This window comes from Eretmochelys imbricata, chromosome 1 (assembly GCF_965152235.1).
Source record: "Eretmochelys imbricata isolate rEreImb1 chromosome 1, rEreImb1.hap1, whole genome shotgun sequence".
NCBI lineage: Eukaryota > Metazoa > Chordata > Testudines > Cheloniidae > Eretmochelys > Eretmochelys imbricata.
The window spans coordinates 52,250,809-52,268,259 of NC_135572.1; the positions used below are offsets into that span (position 1 = coordinate 52,250,809).

The 17,451-nt window shown below is 37.6% G+C and overlaps 1 protein-coding gene across 5 annotated transcripts in view; it reads left to right on the top strand.

Annotated features, from left to right (window-relative positions):
- NBEA (neurobeachin) overlaps positions 1-17,451 on the top strand; it is an 843,583-nt gene that overhangs the window by 771,232 nt on the left and 54,900 nt on the right. For all 5 annotated transcript variants that reach the window (XM_077806446.1, XM_077806437.1, XM_077806454.1 and 2 more), the window contains one exon: positions 12,922-13,089. In XM_077806446.1, coding sequence (XP_077662572.1) covers positions 12,922-13,089 — 168 coding nt within the window. The remainder of the gene's footprint in view (positions 1-12,921; positions 13,090-17,451) is intronic.

The window sequence follows — 17,451 nt, forward strand, 5'->3', positions numbered from 1 at the left end:
CAGGTCCGTTTTCTTTTATTGCTTACTGAAATAAAATAAACAAACCACCACTTTTGGAGAAAATAATTAAACACACACACAATTCAATTCCGACATGAAATTTTAGAAATATTTTTTATTCTTTTATACTAAAGTCGGTCTCTCATTTTATGTTTAAAGGTGTAAAATTTTAAATAGGGAACAAAGACAATATGTGATGAGAAACAGTTTGAATGTATGCATGATGTGCTAATCTGTGATTTCTATGCTGCCATTTTGTTTCTGATTTTGGAAAAATACCTTAAAGGGTTCTGTCTGTAGAGGTTTTGTGCTGCGATATTTATGGTTGTTGGAGAAAATAGCTGTTTGTATGAATTTAAAGTATGGTATGTATGCCATTTACAATGCTATGCATTTAATAAAGGATTGGAGCTAAAAGTTGGAAACACCATCCAAATGTTAGGCTTGCAGAGGGAAAAAATGAACTCTGTATACCCATAGGTATGCTCAGAATACTAGATAGGCTAATTTTAGGATTCATGGATTAGTTGAATTAGGGACTTAAATTGATTGAATATTTATCAGACTCTTAAATCCAAGAATTATCCAATTCACATATCATCCTAACCTACCTAAGTCCCCTGACTTTAGCAGCCTACTGTTTTTATCCAATTCTTGATGGGAGATATTTTCTGGATGACCTTTATTCATCCCAACATCTCTTCCACAGTGAGTGGTTTAATAGTTGTTGAATATTAAGTCCAGTCCTCCACAAATCCATACAGTTTTTCAGATAGCAGGCCGCCAGTCCTTCCTCGTCCTTATTTGGCAATAGTACGGCAGAAAATAGTCTTGGATTGCCAATGCTAATGGAGAAGAATCTTTAGTGAGCCTGGGGTTTCTCAAGCCCCAGCATATATGGTTCAGTAAGCCAGAAGTAGCAGGACAGCATATTAATGAAATTTACAAATAATGCTACATTGGGAGATGTAAGAAAAGAATAAAAAGGGGGATAGAGAAGTTTGAATAATGGGCAGAAAATACATTTGACATTCTTCTTGAAAGGGATAAATAGATATGCAATAGGAAGAAAAAATCTGGTAAGTAGTAATGCCAAAAGGGAGTTGGGGGTGATAATGAACAGCAAATTTGATATGCAATTTCATTCAGCACCAAAAATGGCAAGTGCAATTTTGAGCCCTGTATATGGAATAGAGCATATAGATAGTCCCTTTATATGACTCTGGTGAGATTGCACCTGGAATACTGCATTCATTTCTGGGCAACTAAAAGGCAGAAGGATATTGACAAATTAGAGTGAGTTCAGAGAAGAGAAATAATGTAAATGAGGGGGGGACTATTTAAAGAGAATAAGGAGGGTTTTTTTTAAGCTAAATGTGTGTAGTGGGCTAACTGATAGCTAAGGTAGGGAAAACATCTGCAAAAATGTTAAACACCAAGGAACTTGGAATAATAGGATTGAGCTTAGAAAGGGGAAAAAACATGGATTTATCAGAAAAACTTGATATTGAAATCTATTAGATTATGGAATAGATTTCTAATGCCCCATCACTTCGCATTTATAAAACTAGATTAGACAATATACAAGAAACTGTACTGTAGAAAACATTTCTGAACTGTGAGAGGAGTGGAAGGAGATGTCCTAATAGATCGTACCCATTTTTAATGTCTGATTCTACATGTATTTGGATTGTTCAGCAGATTTATTATTCAAATTGCCCATCTCTAGTCCAAAACTTTGGCTTGTCTTACAAAAATCTATCTAAAGAAAAATATAGCATGAGAGTGGTACCGATATCTCTAAAATGAGGTGAGCTTGCCCCAAGAGCTGGAATTTGTTCAGCAGGCTTAGCAAAATGGGTACTGTACATATTTACAGGGAAGCCACAGAAATCTGGAGGCTATTTCAAGACACTGTGATCCTGATCCAGAGCCCATTGAAGTCAATGGGAGTCTTTCCATTATGTTGGATTGAGCCGTATGTGATACCACAAACCATAGTGTGGGTATTCAGTATTTTCTAGTTGACAGATATTCATGTACATTTTGCTCACCATAGCCATATATAAATTATAATTCTATGTATGTGGACAGAAACACTTATTTACATCTTGCTTATGCATTCATAGACTGTTAAAATAAATAGAAATAAACAAATCAAGAGTTTCAGCATTACGCACAGATTTGACTTAGAGAGATGGCTCCCATCTAATCTATTGGTTAATAGGCTTTTTAGAATTGGGAAATGAGGGGTTTTTGTAGGGTTTTTTCATACTTAATAAATATGTGCACTGTGGTGGAAATGGCTGTCCATTAAAATAAATGCCATGAAACTTGTAAAAATTGGTCTAATCAGAAAGCTTGGAAAAGTGATTGTCAGGTTACTTTTAAGAGCTGTTGTGGTACATTCTAAAAGCACTCGATTTATACATCAGGGATTGTTGTACCAGTTTAATTTATCCATACATAGCTAGACTGATTACTACTGACTTACTCATGAAACATTAATAAAGCATTGTGTTCAATGCTAACATGATTATGGTCTGACCTCAGTGATGTCACAGAGGACAGAAGCAGTAAGTGTCCCTGATAACATTACCCTAATGCTGTGTTCATCAATCATAATCTACCATTTAAAAAAAAAAAACTTCCACAGATGTGCATCTGTAGTCTTACTCAGCCTCTCAATCCCAGCAGACTTCTGGGGGTTCTGAGAGCCAGAAATAGAACATATTCAGCCAGTAAGTCAGGCATGTTAAATTGAGGCAAAGAACTCTACTGTGAAACATTGAAGCAAAGCCTTTTTAGTAAGCATTCCATAGTTTAAAAACAAAAGATGTGATCTGCTGTAATTTACATTAATTATAATGATATTCTGATGGTTGAACATGCATGTATTATATTACAAATTATAGTGTTGCATAAAATGCATTTACTATAAATGATATTTTTAGAAAGACCACTCGGTTTCTGGTTTTTGTAATTCCTATTTTGTTGCTCTTCTATATTTGTTATTAAGGATGAATTTTCATCCTTTCTGTAGAATGATTTATATACACAATTTTTAGCTAATATTTACATTTTTTAATCATTTCATGACTACTCAGAAGGTTGGGTAATATTTCCTGGTTAACAAACATTTAATATATAAATTGAAACCTTGGTTTTGGTAGATAGGGTGGTTGAGTGCCTATTTTTCATCTATTGATAGGAGTTGACAATGTTTTGCACTGAGTAAACACAACATGAGAAAATTTCATTTTGATGTGTTGGTGGTAATTTTTTGTTTGGTATTATTTTGTATGATTGTCAGGATTCTTACTTAACACAATATAAACACATTTAATTCAGAGCAATTTAAATCTAAATATGACAGCTGCAGTTGTACACAATTATTATTGAGAAAACACAGTTTACATAGCAAAAGAAGCCTGATTAACCTTACTATGTAGAGAACCCCATTCAGGAAACATCTTCCTGTGGAAAGAGATGACCCCAAAATATCCCAAATGCATTGAATACAATTCTACTCAACCGTTATTAGACAATCACCTTCCTTAAACAACCAATTCTTTTTCAAATTGCAATATGTTTAATGTTTTAAGGCCAGAGAAGAAGAGGTTATAATAGTAATCAAGACAGGAAATGGTTGGTGTCTGAACCTAGAGTCTTATCTGTGTTGAAGAGAGAAAAGTTTGGGTCTTAAAAACATTGACTAGGAGGAACCAGCACAATTTATGCACCATTTGGGTGTAGTACCTTTTAAAAAATAATTAAAATCTTTTTACCAAAAAGAAAAAAACATGAAGGAAAAAATGTGACTTGGCGGTAGAATGTCTCCATTTGAAGATGAAGTTTCCATCATATGTAGCAGTGCCCCAAACAAATCTAATTCCACACCTCCCTCAAATATTTGTTTCTGTGTATTTTTGAATTATGGACAGAGAACACACTGGGTAATAGCTGGTTGCCATTTAAGAATAAACATCTATAATAGTTATTAATTATTGCTGTGCTTCCTTTAGACAAAAATCATGAACATTTTATTTATTTATTTTAAAAAATGTATTTACTTGTATTTCAGGCTGGAAACATGCATGGCAGTGCCAGCCATAAAAGAACGATTATGCTGAAATGGCCCTTGAAAATTGTGTTTTATAATAATAAGCCTGACATATCTTAAAGATATTTTATTACCAATATGTGTGTTATGTTACAATTGTTCCTGGAAATTAATGATAACACAAAAAATTCCCACACCCCATTTTCCTGACACTACTTCACATATCCTCCAGGAAACCGATACACACATCATTGGTATTATATAAGTAGTGGATTTTCAAAAGAGAAAAGGGTAGTGGGTTTGGTAGACCAAATTAGGGAAGAAGAGTCTGTGTAGTGAATAGCGTGAGTAAAGATACAGTACAAAGAGAGGTAGAGAAACAGGGCATCAAGACTGACAGTGGAAAAAGTCAAACATAGGCCAAATCCAGATTGTAAAAGGTTGAAAGGATATCTGATGTTTCCAAAGAATACCTCTGTTGCTTTATCACAGCCATTTCAATAATCTGTACCAAAAAGGGAAGACTGTAGTCAGGACAATAACTGGTGAAATTGTCAGCCAATAGTACATTTGTTGAGCAAGACCCTAACGTCTGCTTGTTCAAGGGAAATTGAGACCCTGCCCTCCCATAGGAGGGCATTACTAATGTCAGTCAACACTGGACCCAATACTTCCCCACTTGATTATATTATACATGAATACAGGTTGAAGTTACCACCACACAGCGTCTCTAGAACTTCACTGAGGAAAACTGGACAGAATTCTCAGAATCTAGCCTCGTATTGTCCTTTCCAGATATTGATCTGCTACCACAAAAATATCTAAATGAGCTACTTACGCAAGGGCTGACTCTTAGGGCACAGAAGTCTCAAAATTCTTCACACTGATAGTGTCATGTATTTGGAATTAATCGCTGCCGTACTTTTCTAACTTAAAGATAGTAGTAGTAAAGCTGAATGATATTTTTTTTTGAAAAAATAGTTTATTTGCCAAAAAATCCAGTTTCAGTTTGATCAAAATGTTTGTGTATTCAGGTCAAATTCAGCAAATAGTTTCATCTGAATAAAAAAAAAAAAAAACGGGGAGGAGAGGTAATTCTGAAAACACCTAACAATGTTTCATTTAAAAATTTTGCTATTTTGGTTCAACACAAATTTTTGTTTCTGATTTTTCAGGTTGGTCACCAAACCAAAAAATCAATGTTTTGTCAATCTCCAATTAGTAGTAGTATTATATTACTATAATTCAAATGTATATGAGGTGTTGTAATTTAGGGACACAGATATATCCAAGGCCAATAGTATTAGGAATTGTTTGAAAACTTACAATCCTTTGGGAACTCTAAAGTCTCAAATTCAAAATAATGAAACAGTCAAGTCCTCACAAAACTCCCACAAGCTCCTACCACATTTAGTCATACAGCACTTTAATGGGATTTTTCACATACTCAGTATAATAAATATGCTTGTTGAATTTTTAAAAAGCAGACAAAAGATATGAAATTCTACTTCTAAAATGAAGCTCATTTGTGCTTCATAAAATAGAGAAGTTATTAAAGAACAGTTCATACATGTGAAAATATGACCTCATCAAAACTGCCAGTGTTAGTAAGAAAAGGAGGACTTGTGGCACCTTAGAGACTAACAAATTTATTTGAGCATAAGCTTTCGTAAGCTATAGCTCACTTCATCGGATGTAAGACTTACTCTGGAATGATGAGCTGCTGAATAAGTCTTGGCCATGCAAGATAAAACTGCCTCAGGGCAACTATGAACATACACACCCAACTCATCCAGCAATGATGGGGGAGGGGAAAATATTAGAGATTGTAGTACTGTATGTCAAATATGCTTATTTGCTTATTTAAAAGTTCTTTCTTTTTTATAATTTTACTGTCCCCTTTTTAAACAGTTGCTGCTACTTTCTCAAACCCTGCCAATTCGCCTGAGATGATCACAGGCGCATTGGAACAGTTTGTATAGTGGGGATGCTGAGAGCCATTGAACAAAACTGTCAACCCTGTATATGATGGAAGCCACTTCAAGCTAGGAGTGTTGCTGCAACCCCAGCACTCCTAGTTTCAGTTTACTGTGAATAAAACAGACTCCTATTATCACTTTTTTGTGTAAATTATTTTGTTATTAAATATGTAAGGTGCAGATACAGACACAACACAACCTTTTTGAAAAATGTAAATATGTAGAACTAGCAAATAGAAAAGAATTAGGGAAATGTGTGACTGAAATATAATTAAACACAAAAAAAGTTAAAAGAATGTTATCTATGTTTTGAAGTCAAGCACTCAGCATTATGAAATGCCAGATTTATGGATGCCTGTGCAAACTTAATTTTGTCCTGTTGTGCATCCATCCTCTGCACTGAGTGAGGCAAGGGACTTGTGGAAAAAATAGTGTATTATCATACTGCCTACAAACAAGCAGACAGAATTAAAGTTGCATAGACAATCTGATTTTTTGTTGCTTTACTTTGCAGCCTAAATAACATTAGTTTAATGTATTTTTCTACGTCGCTTCTAGGATTTTTTTTTAAATGAAAGAGGTAAAAACAAAATTCTCTTGTTTAGCTACAACAACTCTCCCATCTTGCATCCTTAGCTTGATTTGAACCCTGAACTTTCTGCACTGCAGCACAGACTTCTGCAACTTGAGCTCCAGGATTAAGTACATTAGCTGGCTGCTGTAGAAGGTGGTTATCCTGTTAAAAAGAAGCTCATTTATGCTTAATATGATGTAGAAGTTATTAAAGAACAATTCATCCACATGAAAATAGTATCTCTTCAAAACTGGCATTGTCAGTAAGACCTGCTTTAGAATACTGAACTTGTGGGGTGAAATGCTGGGTTGGAGGAAGCGGGATCACCTCTCTCTCCTTTTCCCTCTCTCCAGGAGATGGGAGAGCTCCTACCCCACGTGGTGCACCAAAGGGGAGATGGGCTGTTAGGGCCATGTACTGAGTCTGTGGGGTGGTCATGGAGAGCCTGGCCCCGGTTTCTTCCCCTTCCCCCTGCTATAGCTGATCTGGCTACTACGGTTTGTGGTGGTGGGGCTGCTGTGACTGGTTTGACAGAAACACAAGCACAGCAGTTCAGAATGTTTGTATTCAGTTTCTTATTTTGCAGGCTGCCACCATTTTCCTGAGGAACGCAAATGAGAGAAGACAAGTGATGATTTTCCAAAGTTTCTCAGTAAAATGTGAACAAAATTTCTTAGGACAGACAAAAGACAATTCTCTAGCTCAGGAACAGTCCCCCTGCTGAATATTAACTCACGGCAGGTTAGGGACCTGTTAGGTTAAGAAAGGGTGGTTAGGCTTTAATGTCGCAACTTCTTATGCTTGTGGCAGATATCCAGTGCAGGTACTCCATACGGCACACATACAGTTATCAGATAAAACTAATTGGTAAAAGATTTAAAGGAGGCATCCTTTAAAGGAGCAGAGAAAAGGAGGCTTGGGTCTCCTTTGATTGGTACATCAGGGAAAATAAGAATGGCCATTTTGGGTCAGATCAATGGGCCATCTAGCCCAGTATTCTGTCTTCCAACAGTGGCCAATGCCAGATGCATCACAGGGAATGAAAGAGCAGGCAATCATCGAGTGATCCATCCCCTGTTGTCCATTCCCTTCTTCTGGCAGTCAGAGGCTAGGGACACCCAGAGCACAGGGTTGCATCCCTGACCATCTTGGATAATAGCCATTGATGGGCCTATCCTCCATGAACTTAACTTATTTTTTTTAAGCCCCATTATAGTTTTGAAAACATCCTCTGGCAATGAGTTCCACAGCTTGACTGCGTTGTGTGAAAAAATACTTCCTTATCTTTGTTTTAAACCTGCTGCCTGTTAATTTCATTGGATGACCCCTAATCCTTGTGTTATGTGAAGGAATAAATAACACTTCCTTATTCCTTTTCTTCACACCAGTCAGGATTTTATAGATCTCTACCTTTTCTCCCCGCTTTTCCAAGCTGAATATTCCCAGTCTTTTTAATCGCCCTTCATATGGAAGCTGTTCCATACCCTTAATCATTTTTGTTGTCCGTCTCTGTACCTTTTCCAATTCTAATATATCTTTTTTGAGATGGGGTGACTGGAACTGCATGCAGTATTCAAGGTGTGGGTGCACCATGAATTTATATAGTGGCATTATGATATTTTATGCCTTATTATCTCTCTCTTTCCTAATGGTTCCTAATATTGCATTAGCTTTTTTTGCTGCACATTGAGTGGATGTTTTCAGAGGACTATCCACAATGACTCCAAGATCTCTTTCTTGAGCGGTAACGGCTAATTTAGATCCCATCATTTTGTATGTATAGTTGGGATTATGTTTCCTAATGTGACTTACTTTGCATTTACCAACATTGAATTTCATCTGCCATGTTCTTCACCAGTCACCCAGTTTTGTGAGATCCAGTTGTAACTCTTTGCAATCTGTTTTGGATTTAGCTATTTTGAGTAATTTTGTATTGTCTTCAAATTTTTCCACCTCACTGTTTACCCCCTTTCCAAGATCATTTATGAATATGTTAAACAGCACCGGACCCAGTACAGATACTTGGGGGACACCACTATTTACCTCTCTCCATTCTGAAAACTGACTATTTATTCCTACCCTTTGTTTCCTATCTTTACACCAGTTACCAATTCATGAGAGGACCTTCCTCTTATCCCATGACATTTTACCTTGCTTAAGAGCCTTTTGTGAGAGACCTTGTCAAAGGCTTTCTGAAAGTCCCAGTACACTGTATCTACTGGATCACCCTTGTCCACATGCTTGTTGACCCCCTCAAAGAATTCTAGTAGATTGGTGAAGCATGATTTCCCTTTACAAAAACCATGTTGACTCTTCACCCAAAAAATTGTGTTAATCTATGTGTCTGATAATTCTGTTCTTTACGATAGTTTCAACCATTTGCCTGGTACTGAAGTGAGGTTTACTGGCCTGTAAATGCCAGAATCACCTCTGGAGCCTTTTTAAAAAATCTGTGTCACATTAGCTATCCTCCAATCATCTGATACAGAGGATGATTTAGATGATAGGTTACATACCAGAATTGGTAGTTCTGCAATTTCATATTTTAGTTCCTTCAGAACATTTGGGTGAATACCATCTAGTCCTAGTGACTTATTACTGTTTCTTTTGTCATTTTTTCTAAAACCTCCTCTATTGACACCTTAATCTTGGACAGTTCTTCATATTTGTCACCTAAAAGAAATGGCTCAGATGTGGAAATCTCCCTCACCCTCTGCAGTGAAGACCGATGCAAAGAAGTCATTTAGTTTCTCGCAATGGCCTTATCTTCCCTGAGTGCTCCTTTAGCACCTCTATCATCCAGTGGTCCCAGTGATTCTGTGGCAGGCTTCCTGCTTCTGATGTACGTAAATTCAAACACCCCTCTTTTATAGCCCCCTTAACCCTCATAAGGGAGGGGAGTGGTGGCAGGGTCCCAGCAGCAGGATGAGTGGGACGAGGATTGGAAAGACGGCGGGCTGACAGCAGCCCCTTGAGTATATAGAAATGTATGTGGAATTACCTGCACTGTACACTTTTATCTGCTGAGTATTGGCAGGTTTTTAAGAATAAATTTGTGTCCTGATTAAAACCACATCTGGTGCTTCCTGTCCCTTTTCCGGCATAGCCAGACAAAGGAAAATGTTAAGCAACCTAAATATAGGGGGTTGCTGCCAGCTCCCCCTATAATTAGTGATTAACTGAAAACCTGATTTAAGTGTTAGTTAACAAATTATGTTGATGCTGGTTTTATTTTCAAGAAATTAAAGATGATTATACGTTTATTAGAAGTGCTAATTTAAGAGCCTAATTCCTTTACTTTAAACTCCAGATAAGTAAATATCTTCACTTTTAAAGCTAGCCAGACACATTCTGCCAGATAATGACACAATTCATTGAATTGCAGCTATATATCAAAAAATTGTTTAATGTGGCCATACTAATGTGGCATTTTGATAAGCTGGGCCTAAAACTATTATGTTCTTGCCCTGTATATGGAATAATGAAAAGGCTGAAGCAGGAACAAAATATACAGTGAAAAAATGCTATCCTCAAAACATTTACAGATTATCAGCATAAATCAGTGCAGCATTTAACATATGCAACAGCCTTATCGCAATGGTTTATATTTCTAACTGCTCTAGAGCTCCATATCTAGGTTTTGGCAGAGCGAGAGAAAGAGAATGTATAGTGCCAACATAGAGCACAACAGTCATCATGAAACAGATGTGCTTGCTTGAATAAAAGAACCACAACCTTTGTCATACCACTAATAATCTTATTTGCCATGTCCTGTAGAGCTCCAGGCCTAACAAGCAGTTGCTTCAGATCAATGGGTTTCCAACACCCAAGCACCCAGGATTGCTTGACCTGGATCAGGGCTATGACATTGCACAAAAGGTTCCCGAGCACCGAATGACAGTTAGCAGCTATGTTTGTTCAAACCATGGCCAATTCTAGCATCAACCACTCTTTCACATATAGACTTGTTGAGCTTTTTTGTATGACTTTCACTTTCCTTTTGCGTTTAACCTATGTTTTGGCAGTTTTGGTATTGGATAACAATTTCATAAGACTATGTCCATTAACATTCTTGGCAAGGACAAGCCAGTGGCCTTTACGGGGAGCTACAGTAGTGAATGTGGATCACATATGTATCAAAGAAGAATGGTTATGAACTGGATCATCAGATCCAAATCTCCAAAAACTTTCCAGTTCTGGATTTTGTGGCTCAGGCATAGGGTTGCCAATTTTTGTTGGATGTATTCCTGGAGGTTTCATCACATGACATCATCTTTCATTAATTTTTAATTCCTGGAGACTCCAGGGCAATCCTGGAAGGTTAGCAACCGTACTCAGGCATGTTCTTATAAAATGGGCCTGAAACAGAACACTTGATCTGAATTTTTTAGAAGTTTGCATCTGTATCCAAACTTAACCTTCTTCTTTGAGTTCTATGTGTATTCCACACGTAGGTGCGTGAGCGTGCCATGTATGCGAGTCCGGAAATTCTAGCAAGCAGTGACGGTTGGCCTGCACATGCACAGTAATTCACCTCATACTCCAGACCGAGAGCATAAGAGGCAATGCAGACCAACGCCTCTCCAGTTCCTTCTTACCGCCGTATGGCCTGAGTCAGAATCCCTACATCCACACATTTCTCCAGCTTTTAGTATTATTACTCTGTAAACAAATTTGTAAATAGTTTATAGTACATATTAGCATAGTTAAAGTTTTAGTATAATTAATATAGGTGGTTTTTCTCCCCTTACCGGGGACTTGGGCATTCTGCCAGCAACGCCCAGTCAACTTACTATGTAAACCACAAAGGATTCAGAGGCCTCTGTTTTCAGCCACCTCTGCTGCCATGCACTCTTCCCATTCCCAGCCACTTGCTAAGGGCTGCTTTTTGATGTCGTGGTCAAGATCCACCCACCACTGTTGGTGCCATCCAATCTACCCACATTATTCTGTGGGATGCCTTGTAGGTTTTGCACATAATTGGGATGCCTTGTAGGTTTTGCACATAATTTGACTCCATAATGACAGACAGTTGGGTCTTATAAATTATCCATCAGGATACTACATAGAGTTTCTTTCCCTCCATCCATCATGCAAACTTCCTTCCTGGATCCCCTTCAGGGATCACTGTCATAAGGTGATTCTTCGCCAGGAGACAGACTCCGTTCTCCTGTGAGTGGCAATAGAGTGAATGCCACCTCAATATCAAGGAAGAGGTTTCTATTCCCCTTACTTCTTGGTCCCCCAAAAGGACGGAGACCCCTTCTGTACCTTCAACAACTGAACATTTTATTCTAAAATCAAAGTTCAGGATGGTTACACTCGTATTGAGGAAACCGAAATATAACTCCAAGGAGGCACCATGACAGGATATCCAAATTTATTTAGTTGAATACAATTTTCCCTCAAAAAATAATTTTATTGGAAAATTTTCGCCCAGTCCTAGTAACTGGTATAGAAAATCCATTAATGTAACCTTTAATGCTTACATACATACTAAGAACCTGTAGAGGAGAACTGTATATGTTTTCCAGATAATAGCCTGTGGGCAAGCAAGATAAGTGGTTTATAGTGGAAGGAAGTTAAGGGCAGTGACATCTAAAGGTAGGTAGATCTTCGCCTTCTCTGAGCCTTTCAAAGCTCCCAATGCAGGCAGTGACATCTAAAGGTAGGTAGATCTTTCTCTATAATGGAGAGGCCAAGCTCAACCTTTATTGCTATCATCACTTCTATGGCTGCAGTTTAGTACCTTCTCCTCACCACTTGTGTTACACAGGGGGGTTAGACAAACATTGGCCCTTTCTCAGTGAGCCACAACCCCCGGTTGGAGTTCAAAAACATCTTATTTTCTCTATACAGCTGTTTAAAACTAATACTGTATTCCTGTCTTTTCCATTTTGGATTTAAAATTAATTAGAGCTGGTTGGAAAATGAGCAGCAGATCAGGATATTTTTGCTCATTTCCCCCATTTTTCATCAATTTTTAGACAGATTGGGCAATAAATTTATCGGACAGCTCTAGAATTAATTAAAACAATCATAGTTAGCCAAATCCTGTTTTTGAAAAGGAAATTAACAACTGAACAAAATAAGAGTAATGTCCTTTAATTTTTTTCACCATATAATTAGTTGAGTGGTTGTTTAATGTTTGTTTGAAGGACTTCAGATATATACTGTAAGTATGAACAAGAATTGTAGTGCTGTACAGTACAGTTCCTTTAGGCAATAAGAAAAGTGAAGACAGAATTTAAGCATGTAAATATGAGAAACAGTATTTGTCCCCTGACTTTGAATTTCATTTCCAGGCGCTGGAAAGTGAGTTTGTATCATGCCAACTTCATCAGTGGATTGACCTTATATTTGGCTACAAGCAACGAGGACCAGAAGCAGTGCGTGCACTCAATGTTTTCCACTACCTAACGTATGAAGGCTCTGTGAATCTGGACAGTATCACTGATCCTGTCCTCAGGGAGGTAAGCATTTACTATCATTTCATTCTAAAAACTGCCGTCATCTCCCAGGCATCATTAATGTATCATCTTTTTTTAGTTTAAAAAAAAAACTTTTTGGTTTGATTCTATTGACTTTATTCAGAACTTGGGATACGAGGTGATTCCAAAAAGGGAAAGTCAAATATGTTTAAAAGTCAAAGAGGTCTAGATGCTGGGCAGTATTTTCTTTGCTAGGAAGCACTGTCATATATAATACAATTAATACGCACTCCATTTATTATAGTGCAAGTTATGTTCTACAAAATGAACCATCTTTACAATTAGCATCTGATAGATACACTTAGTAAAACTGGAAAGCTGAAATAAAAAGATTACTTTGCATTGTGGTCATGAGTCAGAGGAAAACATGTAACATTTCCAGATAATGCAATACCAATTATGTGCATCAATAGAATCATACTTTACAGGCTGACAAATAGAATTAGTTCAAATTACTGTAGTTTTTCTTTCTGTAATGTGCAATCAAATGTTACCATTAAAGGAGGTTTTTAGGTTTAATTTTTTGTGTGTGTTGGGTTGTTTTGTGGGATTTTTTGTGCGGGTGTTTTGTTCAAATATGTTTACACTAGCCATCTGGGCAGAATCATGTTGCTATCCTCATATGTGTTTTATTTACAGTCAATGTGCTTGTTTTTAGTAAAATTATTAAGAATTATTTCTATAAATACCATTCATGCATTGGGTAAAATGATTAAAAATTAGGTGAAAAGTGTGAAGATACAACAGCTGCTAGATGAGTGCTGCTGTGATGAAGCTATACACACAATCGTCCATTCCCCCAGATATCTACCATCTGTTGTATGCAAAACAGTAATAATTTATACACTACCAGGCTTTGGAATTGTTTTTTTCTGGGGAGGGGGGAGGGAGGAGGATGAGTTTTGTTTTGTTTTGTGGTTTTTTGTTTCTTGGAGGAGTGTTTTGTTTGGCGCTTTTTTTGTTTTAATTTTGAAGACAGAAAACTAGTAGATTGTGAAAAAGAAACAGCTATCAAAGAAACATTTGGATTCAGTGAGGCTAATTTTTTATTTTGGAATAATGCATTTTAATGTCTTTTTACCATTTAGATTGCTAACCAAAAATAGAGAGACTAAAAAAAATCTGATCATTAGATTCTTAGGGCTAGAATTTCAGAAGGTGTATTTTAAGGTTCAGATCCTGCAAACATTTATTCTAATACCCCATTTTAAGCATTTGATGAGACCCATTGATTCCAATGGGACTACTCAAGTGCTTAAAATTAAGTACGTGCATAATGGTTTGCAGGTTCCAGAGACTTAGAGCATAATTAGAGGCAATAAAATGCAGATTTGCATGCACAAAATAAGAATAATTTTTGAAAGTATAAGTGAGGTGCTTATGCAATGAAAGCAAAGGCATGCTATACCTAGTAGTTCAATACGACTAGTAACTTTGCAATAATAGAGGTAATGCAATACTTAAGGCCCTGATTTGCATGGACAGACCTCCGTGTCTGACTTCAAGGGCCTCTCCTCAAAGGGTGGCTTGTAGGATTGAGGTCAGTGTGCTTTGCTTAACATCTTGTGACATGATGAGCATCTTCAGCTCTCTTGTGAGCTTAGTTACATGCACAACTTATTGTCAGGATTTTTTTAAAAAATCAGGGAGATGTTTTTGTGCTCCCACATGCACGTCTAACCTATGCCCCCTTAGTCATTAACATATATGTCTCTTCTTTCTCGTGCTTCCCTTTGCATTCTAAACCACTTCTCACAGCTCCATTTTCTTCTTCGTTCCACACACGAAGAAAATTTATTTTTAGCTTATTTTTAGTGATACTGAGAGCAAAATGTTCAATTTAAAATAGAAAAGAAATCTGAATCCCCTTCATTTCCTCATAAATAGTTTGTCATACCTAGACACATAATATACTTGTTCCCCTGAAAGACTTCAAACACTAATCCTGCTCTGTGTTCTTTGCAGAATAAAAATACCTTCTTGTTCATTTTTTGTCCATATGTGATCACACATACAAGATCATATGGATTTATACAGGCAGATTTGGAGTCTTTTCAGATTTATTTGAACTATAATTATAAATGGTATATAGGTTTCAGAGTAGCAGCCGTGTTAGTCTGTATTCGCAAAAAAAGAAAAGGAGGACTTGTGGCACCTTAGAGACTAACCAATTCATTTGAGCATAAGCTTTTGTGAACTACAGCCCACTTCATCGGATGCATTCAGTGTAAAATACAGCGGGGAGATTTATATACACAAAGAACATGAAACAATGGGTGTTACCATACACACTGTAACCAGAGTGATCACTTAAGGTGAGCTATTACCAGCAGGAGAGCGGTTGGTGGGGTTGGGGGGGGAAGGGAACCTTTTGTAGTGATAATCAAGGTGGGCCATTTCCAGCAGTTAACAAGAACATCTGAGGAACAGTGGGGGGTGGGGTGGGGAGTGGGGGATAAACATGGGGAAATAGTTTTACTTTGTGTAATGACTCATCCACTCCCAGTCTCTATTCAAGCCTAAGTTAATTGTATCCAGTTTGCAAATTAATTCCAATTCAGCAGTCTCTCATTGGAGTCTGTTTTTGAAGTTTTTTGTTGAAGTATTGCCACTTCTAGGTCTGTAATCGAGTGACCAGAGAGATTGAAGTGTTCTCGAACTGGTTTATGAATGTTATAATTCTTGACGTCTGATTTGTGTCCCTTTATTCTTTTACGTAGAGACTGTCCAGTTTGACCAACGTACATGGCAGAGGGGCATTGCTGGCACATGATGGCATATATCACATTGGTAGATGTGCAGGTGAACGAGCCTCTGATATTGTGGCTGATGTGATTAGGCCCTATGATGGTGTCCCCTGAATAGATATGTGAACACAGTTGGCAACGGGCTTTGTTGCAAGGATAGGTTCCTGGGTTAGTGTTTTTGTTGTGTGGTGTGTGGTTGCTGGTGAGTATTTGCTTCAGGTTGGGGGGCTGTCTGTAAGCAAGGACTGGCCTGTCTCCCAAGATCTGTGAGAGTGATGGGTCGTCCTTCAGGATAGGTTGTAGATCCTTGATGATGCTTTGGGGCTGAAGGTGATGGCTAGTGGCGTTCTGTTATTTTCTTTGTTGGGCCTGTCCTGTAGTAGGTGACTTCTGGGTACTCTTCTGGCTCTGTCAATCTGTTTCTTCACTTCACCAGGTGAGTATTGTAGTTGTAAGAATGCTTGATAGAGATCTTGTAGATGTTTGTCTCTGTCTGAGGGGTTGGAGCAAATGCAGTTGTATCATAGAGCTTGGCTGTAGACAATGGATTGTGTGGTGTGGTCTGGGTGAAAGCTGGAGGCATGTAGGTAGGCATAGCAGTCAGTAGGTTTCCGGTATAGGGTGGTGTTTATATGACCATCACGTATTTAGCACCGTAGTGTCCAGGAAGTGGATCTTTTGTGTGGACTGGTCCAGGCTGAGGTTGATGGTGGGATGGAAATTGTTGAAATCATGATGGAATTCCTCAAAGGCTTCTTTTCAATGGGTCCAGATTATGAAGATGTCATCAATGTAGTGCAAGTAGAGTAGGGGCATTAGGGGACGAGAGCTGAGTAAGCGTTGTTCTAAGTCAGCCATAAAAATGTTGGCACACTGTGGGGCCATGCGGGTACCCATAGCAGTGCCGCTGATTTGAAGGTATACATTGTCCCCAAATGTGAAATAGTTATGGGTGAGGACAAAGTCACAAAGTTCAGCCACCAGGTTTGCCGTGACATTATCGGGGATACTGTTCCTGACGGCTTGTAGTCCATTTTTGTGTGGAATGTTGGTACTCCTGCTGGTAATAGCTCACCTTAAGTGATCACTCTCCTTATAGTGTGTATGGTAACACCCATTGTTTCATGTTCTCTGTGTATGTAAATCTCCCCACTGTATTTTCCACTGAATGCATCCGATGAAGTGAGCTGTAGCTCACGAAAGCTTATGCTCAAATAAATTGGTATATAGGTTCTCTGTCCAATAAAAAAGGTGTTTGATATCTGGATCAGTATTTATTAGTGGTTCAGGCATGGATGATATGTTTTTATTACAACTGCATATTTTAGTTATGATTTGCATTCTTCTGAAAAAAATGGACTTTTTAGGTTTCTAAATACTTTTCTCTTATTTTTATAATTGATTTTAGCAGATAGTCCACCGAACAATATATAAGCAAGAAGGTCATTTTAAATGTGTTTTAAATCCCATAAAATATAAATATATAAACACTAGAAAATTAAATTCCTTTTTGTCATATGTATTATATCACATTATATCACATGTATTATATCACACGTTGTGAACTGTTGTGTTTGATATTTTAACTTGGTAATAG